The sequence below is a fragment of the Prionailurus bengalensis genome, chromosome B4 (genome assembly GCF_016509475.1).
Source record: "Prionailurus bengalensis isolate Pbe53 chromosome B4, Fcat_Pben_1.1_paternal_pri, whole genome shotgun sequence".
Lineage (NCBI taxonomy): Eukaryota > Metazoa > Chordata > Mammalia > Carnivora > Felidae > Prionailurus > Prionailurus bengalensis.
Genome location: NC_057358.1, coordinates 5,493,749 through 5,511,528, shown reverse-complemented (window position 1 = coordinate 5,511,528; position 17,780 = coordinate 5,493,749). Strand labels below are relative to the sequence as shown.

Below are 17,780 nucleotides of genomic sequence, written 5' to 3'. Positions count from 1 at the left end.
CTGGCCGCCCACCTTTCTGGCCCAGTGCTATCTATCTGCTGCCTCTTGGAAGTGCCAGTAAAATTCTTGGAGGAACTTCTGCCAAGACAGATTTGGGGCATGACCTGGGGATTTCGGAAATCTGGGCCTGACGTGCTGCTGCTGCTGCTGCTGACTCCTCTGGAGACCCTGACCACCTGAGCAGCAGCCGAGCACCGCAGGGAGCACGTAGGGAGGGCCAGCCCATCCTCCCGGCCCGACAGGCACGCAGCTTTTAAAGCCCACCGGACGCCTCACCTGTTGCACTAACTCCCGTTACCGTGGAAAGACCCAGGCCACGTGGAGGCGACATTTTCCAGCGGTTGAAGCCACAAGCTTGAGAGTCCCAGAGACCTGGATCGGAACCACTAAAACCGGCCTGCCACGCTCAGGGCTAAGTTGCTTTCCTTCGGGGAGTCTCATATTCTTTATCTGCAAAACGGGCCTGGCAACAGCAGGTTAACTCCCAGGGCGCCCTGAAGGATCACTGAAGATCATTAACTCAGTATCTATTTAGTCTTGTAGCTGTTAGTACTTAGCACAATGACTGTATCTGCTACAGGGGAACTCCTGCTCTGGCTTTCAAGGTACAAAGAGCCACAGGGTGTCTGGCTCACGTTGGGGACCCAGTGAACGAATCCATTTCCTTCTGGCATCCACCGTCCTGCGGCTTCCTGCCCCTCTCCTCCCCCCCGAATCACCCACCTGGTCACCCTTCCGTCAATATTTATCCAGAAATTATAGCTCTGGCCCAAGGTCACACGCAGATGGGTCTCAGAGTTTGCCCAAAAGGTCACGACACCTGCGCACTCCCATCACCCAGCAGTCCCGGGTTTTGAAAGCGTGCGCACATCCTCCTTCAGGACGGCCTTCTAATTTCCTGGGGCCATAACCTGAGAGACTGGCCCGACCTAGGGGTGAAGACCCACATCTGCGAAGGCCACGTCTCCAAGCCCTGCACCCAACGCACAGCGAGAGCTGAAGCGTGGGCTCAGAACTTGAGAGGCTGGCTTGAAGGGTGGGCTGAGCCCGGCCCGCACGGGGGTGTTCGCACCTCGCACCACAGTCGCTGGACAAGGCCCTTTAACCCAAATGCTCTGCCCACCATGCCGGTTACAGAGAACTTCGGGAGTCGTTTCAAATGGAGGTGCCCAACTGCCGACTCCTGCTCTCTTCGCACCTGGGGCGGAGAACGCGTCAGGGACGCCCAAAGACGAATTTGGGAGAAGGGCTATTTCTGGAGTCTTTAACAGTGGGGCCCGTGGAGGAAAACTCGGACCCGGTGAGGGCACTGCTGGTCGCCAATCCTCTGCCTGAAGGAAATGCTCCGGGCTCTCGTTCAGCCCTCAGCCCGGTCTGCGAGCGTCCTCATCGGTAGGGATGAAGGTGCGGAAGGAGGGTAACTTGCTCGAGGTGTGGCAGACTGGTCCTAGACGTGGCCCGAGTGTTTTCCCCCAGCAGAAACCAGAAAGGGGCTGGGGGCGGAGGGGTGATGGTGGAAGGAACCCAGAACCTGAAACACAATGGCTTTCTGTGATCCGCCCAGGGCCCGTCCCACTGGGCGATGCTTGTGTAAGAGACACTGCTGCCGTTCAAAGGGCTGAGGGGAAAGGACACGGGGTGAAGGGGATGCGAATTGCTGGGCGCTCTGTCTGTGGTAATGGGACATCTACACGGGTATGCGTTGGCCAAAACCCGTGGAACCAGAGGGAGCCCTAGTGTTCACCACGGATTCTAGTCAACCGTAACGCATCAATGCTGGCAATCAGTACTGGCACGTCCTGTTTAAAGATGACGGCTGGCGGGTCGGTCAGGAGCCCGGCGATAGCCACCCGGTGCGTGGACCGCAAGCGTCAACTGAAGACTTCTTTTCCCGCCTCCCCCCCCCCACCCCCCAGAAAGGACCAGGGGCGCACTTCATCAGCGTATTTCAATCAGGTATTTTATTGTTCTGGCAACTGCAAAATATACAAATTTCTGAAAAGCATCCCCTGTTTGAAAGCTGGCACAGCGTCATCCCAGGTCATTAATTCAGACAACTATACAGAACACAGAGAAGTCATGAGTCACACGTAAAAGGCCCCCCAAAACCAACCACCGAACTACACCCAATCTATACAGCTTTCTATTTTCAGGCTCCCTTATACATATTAAATAAATAAATAGCACATCTGCTATCAAAATAATAAAAAAATAAATTTCAAGTATTACAAACGAAAAACATCATTGGTGCGGCCGTTCCTCTGCTGCCCGCAAATGACGAGCTTCGCCCACGGTCTCCGGACAGAATGAGGAGAAGGGGAAACCCACCCACAAACAACTATGCCAAGTGAACAAAATTGGTCCCAGGTGGTTTTCAGGGGGCCGGGGGAGGGGGGCGGGGAGAGGCCATAGTCAGAGTGGCAGGAGCCCCGTGAGTGCAGGTCAAACACGTCCCCCAGCTGGCGCCTCGAGTCCGATCACAGCTTTCAGTTGGGCAGCCTTCTGCAACCTCTGAGGTCTCGCTCCTCGTCCGCTGGCACGTTCTGTCGCCTCATCTAGGCCCCGACAAACGCGTGTGCAGGATGTTCGCTTCGGTGGGTAATGACCTCAGCAGCTGGAGGCGGGCGGGGCACCCACACCCACACCCAGCCCCACGAGCATCATCGGCAGGAAGGGTCAAAGCTCAGCGTGGGCTCCGACAACCGGTGTGAAAAGGAGGCCAGAGAGAGGGACACGTGGAAGCCGTTTCGCGAGAGCTGGGCTGCCAGGGAGAAGACCAACCCACAAGCACATGCTTGTGCCCGTGCAACCTCGCCACCCGACGAGACTCAGTTGGCAGGAAAGGGAAATAGCCCTTCTTCCGTCACACAGGAACAGAGATGTTACATATCCTCGGGCACGGTGCCCGGCTGGGAAGGAGGTGGGGGGAGGGGTTTTGGTGTGAAACCCACAAACTTGACCGCAGGGCATCTACAGCACATCCCAGTTTCCCACTGAACCCCAACCAGAGAAACACGCGTTGTCCGGTGCCCTCTCCGGATGTCCAAGCCCCCACAGCCGCTCCCCCAGAGCCTGTCCCATAAGACAAGAGGGGGCGAGACCGTCAGGCTCGAAAGCAGAGGGCAAGCAAGGGAAGTGACCTTTGGCTCCAGCTTTGAGAGGTCCTCAAAGGGTCACTTGGACAAATCCTACGCCGGAGTCTCCAAATCGTTCTGTCTGGGCCTCAAGACGCCTCCTTTTCCCCAGGACGTGGAGGCAACGAGGAGAAACCAGGAGGCAGAAACTACAGGTATTTCGAACCACACGTCTCCCTGCTGTGAGCCACCCCAAAAAGATGCCACAGGTGCCACGAACACCAGCGAGGACACCGTCTTCTTCGGACTTCACAGCCACCGGGCACCCGCTGGGCGTAGGGCAGGTGCTCCACAAAAACAAGCAGGCTGAGCTCAGTCCTCAGTCCTGCCAGGAGACCACAGGCAGCCTCCTGGAGGAAGTGGCCGCAAGTGAGGTCTCGGCTGGGCCGCCGTCCCCACCTGGGAAGCACAGGGAGGTGACGAACATCCTGGAGGAAGGAGGTGACCCTTGATCATCTCTGTGCCACCATCCGGGTCAGCCTGGCAATGATCCACATGACTTGCTCTCCGGCTGGTTTCCTGGGTCCCTCCGAGCTCCCCATGGCACGGGCGCACCCGACTCCCCACGTTCTTTCCGAGCTCCAGCCCCCACGGGCACAAACCCCAAACATGTAAGTTCGTGGAGAGAAGGTACAACCTTCAGGTCCCGCCTTCTGCCGTTGAAAAAGTGCAAAAGCAAGCAGCTCCGGGGGGGGCCTGGGGCCCAGGCGGGAGGGCAGAGGCGGCAGAGCTCCCTGGGGGGGTGAGGCCCCGGGACTGTTCCGGCAGAACCTTTCCTTTTGCCTGCACGGCCACACTGTGCGTGAGTCACCCTCTTCCGAGGCAGGACGCAGAGCCGGCAAGCTGTGGACGCGCTGCACGGTGGCTCAGAGCCTTCACCCTCCTCCTCCGGGACCGGCCCCAACCCAGCACGCGCCCGAGTCCTGCCCTCACGAGGCAACGTCCCGGGCCACGACGCACAGAAGAGCCTTGTGACAGTTTTCCACATCCCTTCTTCTTCAGCAACTAGACCCCCTTCGATTTTAGGATTCTGGGGCCCGTGTGCTCTCCCCAGGCTGGGAACATACCAGGTCAGGATCACAGAAACGAAACAAAACAGAAGAGCCTGGAGGCCACCGTCCCCTCCTCAGGGCCCTCTCTCCCCTCTTCCACCGCTCATTGTCCTTTCCGAGCCTCGTGGGGGGTCAGCGAGGCTGGGGGCGGGGGGTGGGGGGGGCCGCCAGCGCGGGGTGCGCACACGGGAGGGGCCGCCGTCGGGGGCACGGCTCTGTCTGAGCGGCGGGTCCCTCTTCTACACCACCCACCCTGCTCGGAAGACGTCCTGGGGATGGCTGGCCTCGGGCGGGTGGAAAAGCACTAAGGAGAAGCTGCAGGAACAGAACTGGCACGGAGCCGACGGGCCTGCCTCAGTGCATCCTGGTGTCGATGCCACTCTGGGTGCTCTTCATGTTCTGTTTCCAGGAGAAGAGAGGGGTGAGGAAGGGGAATTAGCATTTCCTGTCGACTAGGCTTCTCAAGACCAAAGCCATGCATGTGAGACCGCCCACCTCCCCCAGACAGAAAAACACAACCCTGGGTGGGCGTCCTCACCAACTGGGCAGAAGAAAGCCCGGGGAGGCTCCGGAAATGTGGCGGGGGTTAAGCCCAGAGCTGCCCAGGAGAAGGGCCTGGCAAGGCCGGGGGAGGCCAGGCATCTGCCTCTAGATGGGGAAGGAGGGTGGGGTGGCCCTGGCGGGTCAGAGCTCTGGGGAGCACTGAGCGCCAGCACCTAAGGAAGCCTCCAGGGCCTGGCCCTTTCGCGCCTCGAGATCGCCCCCGCCCGCACCCAGGGCCCTCCTGCTGCCCGCGGGCGGGCAGGGGACGAGCCGGGACTCTCCTCCCAACAGGGTTCAGGTAGACCGTATGCTCCAGCCCCCAGAACCCACATTCTAGGAACATGGGCTCAGCAGCTAGAACACAGGTGCCCTGGGCTGAGTGGACGTCACAGGGGAGGACCCAGGCAGAGAAGGCAGGTGTCACTCACTAAAGCTCTCTTCCTGTTCCAACAAAAGCAATCTTGGCCACAAGTCCCACCCCTGAGAAGCTGCCAGAATCAAAAACCCCTTAAAAATGTTCTTCGGGGTGGTGGCTGACTCTTGATTTTGGCTTAGGTCACGATCTCATGGGTCCTGAGTTCGCGCCCCACGTCGGGCTCTGTGCCTGGGATTCTCTCTCCCTCTCTCCCTGCCCCTCCCCTGCTCACACTGTCTCTCTCAACGTTAAAAAAAATAGTTTTTCAATCGGCTGGGAACAGATGACAGCTGCCACTGCACAGCAGCAGGCTCTCTGCCTGACTTGAATCCGCCGCAAAGAAAGGAAACACCACTTTTATAAGTGTTCTTTCCCTCCCTGTGTCCACCGAGACTGTCTTAAAGGGACAGGGTGAGGGGAGCGTGGACGCTGGGCACGCACATATGCAGGATCATGGCAGCCCATTCCCCTCCAGCAGAACCAAGGGCCCACCGTGGAGGAATCTCTAGGGACTCGCAGAACCCGCACTCAGACCTGAGCCCGCTCTCAGGCCGACTCCACCCAGGCCACCCGACCCTCCAGTCACGAGCACATCAGACAGTGTCTGTGAGTGGGGGGTCTCCCAGGAGGACCCTGTGGCCTTGCACCCAGTCTCCCCCAATGGGGTCAGAGCCCGGGATGCTGCCAGGTCCCGCTGCACCTGCCGGCTCCAACCCACCCTCAGACATCTCGCGCCCAAAGCTCCGAGCGCCCACGGATGATAGATGCAACAATGACACTGGGGACCACGTCACGTCACTCACTCATGGTGCCCTGGCTCAGGCCACACGGAGGGGAAGGAGGGAACGAGAGAGAGAGAGAGGGGACCTCGAGACAATGGTGCTGCTCTTGAAAGACACAAGTCGTCCGGCACGGGTGTATGAGTCACATACTGCACGATGGCCCGTCGTCACACAGACCAAGATGCCCTGACAGGCTGAGATGCCATGACTCGGGGAGATGCAGAGGGGACAGAGAGGGGCATGCACCGAGCCATTTACCTTTCCAAGGTTAGTAGGGAGAAAACTTTGAGAAAATGTGACAAACAGTTCGTCTTTCAAGCATAGTGGGGGGAAGGGAAGAAAACATGTTGGAAAAGAAAAACAAAACAAAACATCTTTAGTACTATCTTCTTTTCAGTGCACATTTGAAACTTAAAAATCAAGGATGGCCAGATGGTCTGGTGGCCGGGAGCACTAGTGTGGCCCCCCAGGGCGCTGCATCCATCCGGGCTGTCGTCACCGACCGTGACAGTTTCACCATGAAGCCACGATCGCTGGTGTCCTCAGGCCACGACCCGTAAGCCCCCAGGGGTGCCCCACACTCCCCAGGCTCCCGGTGCTCCTGCTACTCAGGAGAAGAAATCCTACTGGCCTGTGTGGAAGGGACGGTGGGGCGGGGGGGGGGGGGGGCATCAAAATACAGAGCAAGTGCAAGCCCAGGGGCCTCGGGCATCCCGCCAAAGTGCAGGGCACTACCTCCCCCACAATAACGACTATGCTCCGCAGGACCCTGAGTATGCACCGGGCACTCTGCTAAGTGCTACGTGTATACTCTCCTGATCAAAAACACCTCAACGTGTCACCGCCTCCACCTTACGGACAAGGAAGTAGATGTGCCAGAATTGCATCACCTCGCCCAGAATTCTAAAGAGGGAAGGTAGTAAAACCGAGATCCAAGCCCGGCTCAGTTCGATTTTAGCGGTAAGTTGTGGGGTCTGCAATCCCAGACACGGGCCCACACTCCCAGGCTGGGCTGGATGCTGGGACCCCAGAGTGGCGTGGCGGGTCCAGAGGAGACATTTCTGCTGAACTGGAGGCATTCTAGCCGGAAGCACTATTAGCCACAGAGACAGGCAAGGTCAACCTCGGAAGGTGGGGGGATGTGCCTGAGAGGACCCTCCCAGCAGGAAGAGCTCTTTCCTGGCAACATCAGGCCACGGCCCAAAAAGAACAGAATATGCACAGAGGCAAAAGTGGAAGGCTCCAAATCCAAAGGCCCGTTTTCACCAAGGGGAACTCTTGATCTAGACGCACTCCGTGTTCTACGCCTGACTTCAAGGAGGTACCAGACATGGGGCGGTTCGTCTTTAAGACTGAATTTAACGGACAGTTACACACCCAGCCGTGGAGGGCGGCTGCATGGGGACCCTGCAAGGGCTAGAAAGGAAACCCAACAGCTCGGCCCGGTGCCTCACAGCTGCCCGGGACAGGGGTAGGTGAGCAGTCCCTTGACCGTTCCCAGAAACCAGCAGAGAGAAAGCAATCAGCCTTCAGGACCAGGAGACCTGTTCAAGTCCTGGTTCTGCTACTGACGGGCTGGCCGGCCGTAGGCAGGTGCCTCCCCCTCCGTCATCTGGTAAAAGGGACAGAACTGCCCTGCAGACCTCCTGGGCTTATTTTAAGGCCCAAAGGCACAGAACACACGTGAGCAAGCACTTTCGCCGTGAGCTGTCCAGTATCCCAAAATAGATTTCCCCGCAGGCGGTGCCACGGAATCGAAGCACCATGCTCCGCTACTATTTTCCAAGAACAAGCCCCGCTTTGAAGCTGACAGGCTGGACTCCTCAAGCCAGCTCAGTTTTTGCATCAAGTGGCGAAAAGAACTTAATCAGCAAAAGGGAGGACGGGCAGGTGTGACCTGAGGGGCTGGGGTGAGGCACACTGGAACAGCAGAGACACTGAATTATCCAGCAGGCGCTCCGGCGGACCCTTAACCAGAAACTTCCTGCAGGGAGAGCTCCGGCTGAAGGAGAGGGGAAAGCAAGGGTCTGACCGGAACGCTGCACCTGACCCTGAACGTGACCGTTAAGGCTAAGCACGTGCTGGTACAGGACAACCGGACCCAGAACTACGGTCTCCCAGGGTGTCAGGGTCCGGGAGCCTCTGCGAGGACAGAAGCGGGGGGGGGGGGGGGGGGGGGGGGGGGGGGGGGGGGGGGGGGGGGGGGGGGGGGCTTCAGGGCTGCACCCCCCACCACACTCCCACCAAGAGTCTGTCCTCCGTTTGTTTTGCAGATTTTGCCTTCTAACGCGCAAGGCCTCTCCAAGGGGAGGCACAGAACTTAAAAGACAATGCAAGGGGCAGAAGACCCAGCCTGGCACGGAAATCTGACTCTGAAGGAAAAAGCAGACTTCTGTCAAGCCACGGGCCACCGCGAGCACTGGTAACCGGGACCCCGAGGGGCGTGCGAGAAGCCAGCCGTGTGCGGCAAGTGCCGCAGCCAGACGCGCTGAAGGCAGCTGGGCCGTGTGGCTTCTTGCCTCCTTTTCTAGAAGTTCATGAATCCTCCCTCCCTCCGCCCCCATGCCCATCCTTCTCTATCAGATATGACAAAACCATCATCACCCGCAGCATTTTCACAGGCCAAAGGCCAAACCCGCAAGCAAGGAGAAAGAGGGGCGAGTGGCAAAACGATTCAGAGAAAAATACTTACAAACAGGCTTTCCCTAGCAAAGGCTGCAGAGAGAAAAAGCGGAGAGAGAGAAGTCAGTAGAGGACAGGGTACAGGCCCCGAGTCATTCGAAACCAAGGCATCCTCTGTGGGGACACGAAGCCCTGTCCGGCCTCCCGGCCCGGCCCACCCAACGGCTTCCAGACGTCCCGGGGATTTGGCCTGGCCACCTCAAAGGACGGTCCCGTCCAAGTCGGGGGAGCCCCAGCCACGCGTCCTCCGTGACCCTCCGGATCGGCCCCACATACCATCCAACCCCGGCCCAGGCCAGTGCCCCCCGCGTGTCTGCGACAGCAGCCGCTGAACTTCCAACTATGACCCCACGGTCTCCACCACAACTGGGCGTCACAGGCAGACCGCTTCGGTTCTCAGCCTTCACTGAAAAACGCAGTAAAATCCTACAGCTACTGCCCGTGGGGGACACCAGCGTGTCGGCCGCTCAGCACGAACTACCTCGCTGGCCCTGCCTCTTGCAGTAGGTGCCACGCCCCCATTCCACATATGGGAAAACTGAGGCCTGAAGAGGTTCGGTGGCCTCCCCGAGGCACGGCCCTCTCCCCCCCATCCCAATTCCAGACACCACACAATTCAAATGAGCTTGAGGAGAAATGCAGGATAAGTCTGTGGGCCTCAGCACGGAGCTCGTAAGTCTGACTCAAAATTCAGCCCGGGAGTTATCTGTTAAGAGCCCAGACGTGGTGGGTGGGGGTGGAGGGGGAGGGGGAGGCCTCAAGGTGGCCCCCAAATATGTGCCCAGGAGTTTCTATGTCTCACGTGTTGGCCAAGATTCTTGGCTGTCACCGAGGAAAAGACTGCTCTTCTGAAAAAAATAAATCTTAATGTCCAACAGCCAAGAGCCTTCAGCTTTTAATCTCCGTAGCACATGACACAAGTAAAACCTAGCTAGGTTTTTGCTTACTGGTGTTTTTACGACCTGCTAAAGTAACTACGTGATGAAAGAAAGTGGCTGTTCCCAGGCCATCCTGCGAGTCTGGCTGTCTAGGTTCTAACCCGGCTCTGGAGGGGGACACGCTTTGCTCTAACTGGGGACCGGATGCAAGGGAGCACGTAGGGAAGGTCCTCAGCCACTGGCCTGGGACAGAAAAGACGTCCTCAGGCCACACATGGCCAAGGGCCCAGAGCTGAATGGAAACTTCTAGGGTTTTGTCTTCAATCTTGTTTGAGAAAACAAAGGGTTCGGGAATGTGAGCGGGACGCAGACTCGGCCATTTCTTCTGCTCTGCCCAGTTTTCTGCTCCTCAGGAAAGAGGTGTGCGCACTCAGGTCGGCGAGGAAGGACCCCAGGGTGTCACGGACCTCGTGGGAGGGCGTGCCCACGTTCTCCCCGTCCACCGCCCACACGCGCTGCCCACGGCTGCTCTCCTCCCGACCCAGACTGACTGTGAGGAAGGAGAGGGGAGAACGCACTTGTCCAGGCAGCTGCGTGGGCACCTCCGGGGGCAGGCAGTTGGGCAGGGCAGCGGAGGGAGAAGCCACATGCTCCTCAAAGCTGTTGATGCGAGGCTTTTTGGTGGGCTCGGGGCTGGCTAGTGGGGTGACACTATTGCGTCTCATGAGCGGGTTAGGTCCCTTCTTTGCATCCTAAGCGAGACAAAGACAAAAGAGAGAAGGCGACAGTTACAAGGAGTGGGGAAGTATATAAGCCAAAAAAACCCCAAACCAAACCAAAAACATTTCTCTGCTTCTGGATTTCCCAGATACAAGACTGACCGCGGCGACTGGCCCCGGGGACCAGCAGGGGTGCCATGCTGTCCTGGGTCCCCAGTCTGCAAGAACAAGGGATGACCTCCTGAGCCCCTGTGCCGGAACATTCCAAGACACCCACTCGGACAAGCGCAACACATTCAAGGCAGGCGAAGGGAGAACACAAGACCAGCTCTGCAGACAGTCATTCAAAGGCGGCAGGTGATGAGGTCGGAAAAAAGAACCCGGCCGCCAGCCTCCAAGAGAGCCAAGGAAGGGGGAGGGAGGCCTGAGTGGGAGGCTCAGGTCAACCACTGAGGGCAGGGAGGAGAAGGTGTCGGTGCCAGACTCCCTGCGCTGACCGTGAGCCAGGATCTGCACAGCAGACAAGGAACAGTGCCCGCTGCCCATCACTGCCCCCCGGCTTGGGACGAGGAGTGCCGGCTTCAACCCCTGCCGGGGGACTAGAGGTGCAGAAACCCCGAGGTGGGCAGCAAGGCAAGCCAGGCCCAAACACGAGCCTTCCCGCCAAGTGACGACACAGTGGAGCGAGGACCTGTGTCCCCAGGCCTGTGGCTCTGCAGCCTCTAGCCCAGGGGCCTGTGCAGAGCTCTGTCTCCCTCGACACTGCCCCAGTTAGGCACAGGCAAGCGTGTGCAGGGGCCATCGGAGCCCCGTTCCGGCCCAGCCCCGCCGGCGGAGTCAGGCCGGGAAGAAAGGTGGGACCCCACCACCCACGTTCAGAAGTGGGGGCCGTCACAGGGCCAAGGCTGGCCCACCCGCTTCCCCTGTGGCCACCCGGCCGGACAAGCTGGCGGAAGCTGGGATTTTAAGGCCAAGACCTTCGGACCGAGCTCCTTGGGAAACAGAGAGGTGTCCTGCTCAGACGGGAACACCACGCTCTGTGTGAGGGAAACGGTCAGCTGGCCAAAAGCTGTTGTTTGACACTCGGTACGAAGTCAACCCAACATTCCTTCCCGACCGCATCCGGGGCAGCAATCTGCTCTACCGCCGGGGCCTCCTGCAGAAAGCCTCCACCCGCCGTGCCCCGAGTCCCTCCTGCCCAAACCACCTGGTCTCTGCCCTCCCACCTCCTTTCCACGATTTCCATCTTCTTGATAATTCTGCACCGAAGCGTACACAGACGACTGAGTGGATTTGCTAATCCCGTGTGAACCAGTGACTCTAGAACCTGGAAGGCATCTCAGCTGCCCCAAAGGAAAAGACGACGGTAACTGAGCTACGCCTACTCTTGAAAGCGCAGGATGCGTCTCCCTCTTTAATACTCACGTCATGGGTTAAGTCGAAATGGGGGGAAAAAGCATGCAAAGTGAGAAAGAGAAAATGCCAAGCAGCCACATATAAACACGAGATAGGAACACACGGTAGCTGAGGAAGAGCAGGGGAGGAGGTCACAAAGGCCGGCCAATCTCAAACCAACTACTACTCCAGAGAGAACCCGCTAAAAGACACAGGTTCAATTGCAGGCAACTCAACACGGGGACCTCTCGACCTGGCCCTGTCACTCGACAGGGACCCTCTAGGGATGGAGGCCAGGACGGGGACGCTGGGGAGCAGGAGGCAGGGGGCGTTTAGACTCACCTCTGACCTCTCCCGGTGTGTGCTCACAGACTCCACATTCAGGTAGATGGACTCTACGCGGCAACCTGGGGGGGGGGGGGGGGGGGGGGACAGGGGTTGGCTTCCAGTTAGAGGGCACAGGCCGCTGACAGCCCCAGAGCCACCAGGAGCCAGCGTCCCAGGGGATATCTTGGCCGGGGCTGTGTCCCCATACTCACCGTAAGCGACAGGTGTCAGTTTCAGGACGGTGTGAAGGGGGCATTTCAGGTAAGGCATCTCCTCTGAAAAGAAAAGGCCTCGCGATCAGCTAGGAGCCTTGAGGACAGATACACACAGGTCCCCAGTGAGAGCTTCTGCCTGTCGTCTGTGCCCCTGGAGTCCAGGCTGAGCAGGAGACAGGGGTGTCTCCTCCTCCCCGCTACACACAGGTCCCCTGCTCCAGGCAGGCAGCCTAGAAAAACCACTAGCCAAAAGACGAGAATCAAAACAAACCCCAAGCCCACCCTTGCACGGTGCACTAGAGTTAAAAAAAAAAAAAACAGGGGTGCCTGGCTGGCTCAGTCGACTAAGCATCTGACTACTGGTTTCGGCTCAGGTCATGATCTCTGTGCTGACAGCTCAGAGCCAGCTTAGCATTCTCTATCTCCCACTCTCTCTCTCAAAATAAATACATAAACTTAAAAAAAAAAATCATTCCCCGAACAATTTAGGTGTGTCAGGATTCAAGTGAGCCTTGGGTAGACATAGGCTTAAATTTTAAGAGTCTCATTAGAGTTTTCTGGGCTCTTTGTTCTTTAGAGGTGGGCTGCCCCCACCCCCCCAGAGGTGAGCGGCTGGGGGCCTACGGGAGGCTGTGCTCTGAAGGCTCCAGCAGGAGGCGCGGCCGAGGCCTTTCCTAACGCTCAGCAGCAGTGAACCCCGCGGGGAGAGAGACCCCGCGTGGTCCCGTGGGGAAGGTGCTGGTCCGCGGTGTCCCCCAACTCAAAGGCTGGCTTCCCTCCACCCTTTCTCGGAACTCCACGGGCTCCCGCCCCCACCACCCAGAGCAGGCTTCGTGGGGGGGTCGGCGGCACCTGCACTCTTATCCAGGAAGTAGGCGAGGAGGCAACGCAGGACGGCCTGATGGCAGATGACCAGCACGTTCTCCTGCCGCTCCAGCTCCATGATCACCGGCTCCAGGCGCTGCACCAGGTCCTGGTAGGACTGCAAGACAGAGGGACCCGTCGGTGCTGCTGCTGCAGAGGCGCACGCGGGCGGGGGCGGGGCTCTGCCGCCTCAGCCACGCCCCTTCCCCCGTTAGAAACCAGAGAACACGCCATCGATCGGATGGATAATCGATCCACAGCCGGCGGTGTTTCAGGGCTGCACCCCTCTGGGCCCCTGGGGACCGACATCGACTGGCTTCTTAGAAAAGGGAGGCCATCCCGGTGTTGGTGAGGATGTGACGCATCCCCTGCCAGAACATAAACCCGCCGTCCTCCCTCTAACGGCTGCCTCCTAATTCTCCACGCGGGGGGGATGAGGGACTGACGACCGGACACACGCTGATAACGTGGGGGACCCTGAAAACGTCCCCTGAGTGAGAGAAGTCATACACAGTGTGACCACATGTTGTATGACCCCCTTCTGTCAAACGTACACAGTAAGCAATGCCACAGAGACGGGAAGTAGACCCCTGGTTTCCAGGGCTTGGGGGAGGGGGGAACAGGCTAGGGTTTCCTTTGGGAATGAGGGAATGTTCTAGAATTTGTGGTAATGGTTGCCCGGTACTATGAATACACCTAAAAACCACTGAATCATATACTTTAGTGAGTTTTATATTGTGTGAACTTTCGCTCAATTAAAAAAAAAAAAATTGAAAAAAATGGGTGGGCATGTGACTTTTAAGGCTACCAAGGTTCCTGCTCATGCCCATCCCTCTGTGGTCTCCCTTGTTCTCTCACTAATCAGGTTCCGGGAACAAGGGCCACGGAGGAGGTGAGCTCCCTGAGCAGGAGGAAACTGAAACGTGACAGACAACCGAGACGGCCCGCAGACAGCAAGGACCCGCCAGGTGTCACCAGGCTGCCTGCAGCCGACACCAGAGCATCGCCCGGAGGCTGCGTCCAGGGCTCCCTCAGCAAATCAGTGATGCGCGGGACCTGAGATGACACAGTTGCCATCGTGTCTGCAGTCAAAGGGGAACCCGCGCACAGGGTGAGCCATCACCCCTGACTGCTGTTGCCTCCCACGCCATGGGCTCATCTGAGAGACACATCTCTCGCTGGTGCTCACAGGAAAATACACCTGTGCCTCTCCTGGAGCCGCCTACAAGGCTCAGTTTAGGAAAACTGGATTCGGAAGGGAGAGTGCCGGGAACAGGCCTCAGAAGGCGTAAGGGGCAGGCGGGATGCAAGAGCCCTTCCTGCCCCTTCCTCCCGGAGCACGTGGCTGCTGAGCACAGTTACCCGAATGGGACCACCTGGGACCCCGCAGCCCTCTCTCAGCCTGGCCTGTCACCAGCTCCCGTGCGCACAGCACACGCCGGCTGCACCGAGTGACACGGGCGAGAGCGGGCACACGTACCTCCCCGGTGGGGTAGCGGTAGTAGTACTTGTCCTGCTCGCGCAGAGTGTACTCCTCAGGGTAGGTGTCCCTGATCTCCTCGTAGGTCATCTCCTCACAGACACCCTGGCGGGAACACCCAGACGTCACCTCGAGTCGCTCAACGTGGCACGTGCGGGCCTGCGAGGGCTCTCGTTTCCCAGGGGAGAGACCTCCGTGCCCTCCCGCTCCCCACGGCCAAGGCCAGGCCCCGGCACTCACGGCGTCGATCTCGTTGAGCGCCTTCCACTGTTCGTAGGGGAGACGCAGGGCTTCCGCCGTCTGGATGGTGCTTTTCAGCTGGCTGGTCCACACCTTGAGGTCCTTCAGGTTCTGCTCCTCCACAAACTTGCTCAGGGCATTGGCAAACTGCGCGGGCGTGGGACAGAGGGACACGGCCTGACTCAGGCTCCTGCCCCTCCTGGAGAAGCAGAGCAAGACCTGTCTCATTCCGCATCAGGGGCGTGACTACACTATCACACACACACATACACACACACGCATGCATGCACGCACGCTGCACACACGGGATGCACCCAGCCCCTCAGCAGCCCGCCTTGCCCCCGGCTCCCCCTACCTTCCTGCCCCTGCTGGACAGACCCGAGTCCCCTCCGATCTTGCCCTGGAGGTTGTGCTCGCTCTCGCCGTGCCGACACAGGTAGATGGTGCGGGGCTGCACGTGGATGTTCATCAGGTAGTACACGATGCGGCTCTGAATGTGGTCCTGAACTCTGTTCACCAAGAACCTCCGGCCCACGTCGATCACCTTGATCAAGGACAGGTCCCTGCCGGGGAAGGCGACCAGCCGATCAGAACTCCGCTGATAGCACAGCCCAGCCCAGCCAGCCCGGGTGTAAACCCCCATGGCCCCGGCCGATGGCAGAGACTCAGCCCCCACAGACCCGCGAGGGGAGGGCGCAGACTCAATCTGTGTTCTCGGAGACAGAACACGTGGGCACTATCCGCAGAAGCGTGTGGTCAGAAGAGGGGAGAGGGAGGCGGGAGACCAGAGCAGAGAGAAAGGACACGCGTGTCAAGGGGACAGGAGCAAGACGGGGCTCACGTGTGTACTTCGTGCTTCTACAGTTAGTGCCGGAAACAGTCACACGGAATACGCAATCAAGGATTTTTTTAAAGACGTTTGAAAAGACAGTTTATAAAAGGATCCAGGAGCAAGTGCTTTGTACGGACAGCACGAAAACACTAAAAAACAAACAAACTCTACCAAAGCAGAAGAGTCAGAGACAGTCACCTCTTCGTTATTACCTGTCACATTTATCAGGGTCGAGGGGCTGATAGCTGGCTTCGTAGCAACTAATTCTCTTCATGAAGTCGTCCATAGCTTCTGCTGAGTTGCAATCTTTGTAATCCGGGCTAGAGATTTTAACTTCCTGTAACACCACAAAGAGGCAGCTGATGAATCACGCTGGAAGGCTTTCTGCTTAGACGAAGCGGGATTTGGGGCTCGCAAACAGGGAAAGTACAGACCAGCTCAGAGTAACGATGATCCCACCCAGCGTTGAAAAGAAAAAAAGGAATACACCGGGGCTTGAGTTCTAACCCAGTGATGACACAGGCAGAGCACCCACAGTGGACAGGGGATCGCTCCCTGGAAGGACGTACACAGGAAAGCCACAGGCTTCTACTGAACACATCCGAATGGGGCCACGATTCGGGGTCAACCCGGTAGCCAGGTCATCCCCAGACCGCCAAGCCTCAATTCGAGTTCTGGATCCACACCTGCAGCACTCCCCACACCAAGGGCCAGGCTGTTGGTCAGTGAAGGCACGCTCCCGAATTGCTGGTGATGCCCTGCCCTGTGCGCCCGGCAGGATTCGTCCTGCCACCACCCATGGATGGGGCACCACATGCTTGTAACTGCTCCTCAACTAGTGCTTCTCCACCAGGCCCAGTCCTTTCTAAGGTTTGCTCTTATGGGAAGAGAAAGCAGAAGAAACAGCCCTCGGACTCACCTATGCCCTGTAAGTGAACAGTAGGTCTGAGAAACCTGGCAGGGTTTTTAGCAAAATTTAGCGGAATTTTAGCAAAATTTGTTCCTGCACGTGCTCTTTTCCTCTACAACCACTACCACTGCCAGGAGACAGGCAGACACTCTTTAAACACCCGAGTTCAGGGGCGCCTGGGTGGTCAGTCGGTTAAGTGTCTGACTTTGTTCAGGTCACGATCTCACAGTTTGTGAGTTTGAACCCTGTGTCGGGCTCTGTGCTGACAGCTCGGAGACATTCCGTCTCCCTCACTCTCTGACCCTCTCCTGCTCACATACACTCTCTCTTTCTCACAAAAATAAAGACATCAAAAATATATATATTCTTAAAAACAAAAAACCGGGTTCAGGGGCACCTAGGTGGCTGAGTCGATCAAGTGTCCGACTCTTGATTTCGGCTCAGGTCATGATCTCACGGTTCGTGAGACCGAGCCCTGCATCAGGCTCTGCAGTGCCTGCTTGAGATTCTCTCTCTGCCCCTTCCCAGCTCACGTGCTCGCTCTCTCAAAATAAATACATAAACATTACAAAACAAAACCTGAGTTCAGTGGGGAGTCAGCGCTTCACGGGGGCAGAGTCTCGTTCTGGGAAGATAAAAAGGTTCTGCGCATCCGTGGTGGTGACCACGGTGCAGAGACCTGAGCGTGCTGAGTGCCACGGGATTGAACACTTGCGCGGTGAAGACGGTAAATTGTATATTTTACCACGATGAAAAACAATCTAAATTCCCAAATCCCTTTCTCCCTAGCATGGCCGCCGCCAGAGAGCATGCTGGGAAGGCCTACCCTGCAAAGCTGCTCTGGGGCTTAATCGGAGACACAAGATTCCTGAACCCGGAGGGTCGGGGCGAACGACTGGATGTGTTAACAGAGGACAAGATCGGTGGTGAGCTCCTAGCCACGCACGTGCTGACTGCTCACTGTGGAAAATGCACTCTGCGTCCACGCTGTGCTTCGCTACCAAGACGAAGCTAGTAGACCGAAACTAAAGGAACGGAGCAAAACCCTCTGTCCAGATCACAGCGACTTCTGTTCTACCTCCCCGTCCTTTGGGCCTCTTCCTCTGGACCCGATGAAACGCATCTGGGTTTTCCACAATGTGAACAGCCCTTTCTGAGCTATGAACTCCGTTCTTAGAAATGCTTGTACACATTCCCACTGCCTTGGAGAAAAGTTCCAACGTCGGAAGCCAATGAATCCTCAGCAACCCTCTAAAGATGCCCACTTGTAACGCAGCAAACCCCAGCATTCCCTGTAGAAGCATCAGACCTG

General features: G+C 57.9%; 1 protein-coding gene across 6 annotated transcripts in view; it reads right to left on the bottom strand.

Moving 5' to 3' along the window:
- Positions 1–1,938: 1,938 nt before the first annotated feature.
- Positions 1,939–17,780, bottom strand: part of PFKFB3 (6-phosphofructo-2-kinase/fructose-2,6-biphosphatase 3) — a 75,981-nt gene continuing 60,139 nt past the window's right edge. For 2 of the 6 annotated variants that reach the window (XM_043563140.1, XM_043563137.1), the window contains exons 7-17: positions 15,771–15,895; positions 15,082–15,289; positions 14,727–14,873; positions 14,487–14,591; positions 12,995–13,124; positions 12,140–12,202; positions 11,943–12,007; positions 10,065–10,238; positions 8,619–8,641; positions 6,185–6,237; positions 4,474–4,585 (exon numbers count right to left, since the gene is read on the bottom strand). In XM_043563140.1, coding sequence (XP_043419075.1) covers positions 6,195–6,237; positions 8,619–8,641; positions 10,065–10,238; positions 11,943–12,007; positions 12,140–12,202; positions 12,995–13,124; positions 14,487–14,591; positions 14,727–14,873; positions 15,082–15,289; positions 15,771–15,895 — 1,083 coding nt within the window. In that variant the 3' untranslated portion in view covers positions 4,474–4,585; positions 6,185–6,194. Of the gene's footprint in view, positions 4,586–6,184; positions 6,238–8,618; positions 8,642–10,064; positions 10,239–11,942; positions 12,008–12,139; positions 12,203–12,994; positions 13,125–14,486; positions 14,592–14,726; positions 14,874–15,081; positions 15,290–15,770; positions 15,896–17,780 lie in introns of all 6 variants that reach the window. The other 4 variants (XM_043563142.1, XM_043563139.1, XM_043563141.1 and 1 more) reach the window with 2 other exon arrangements.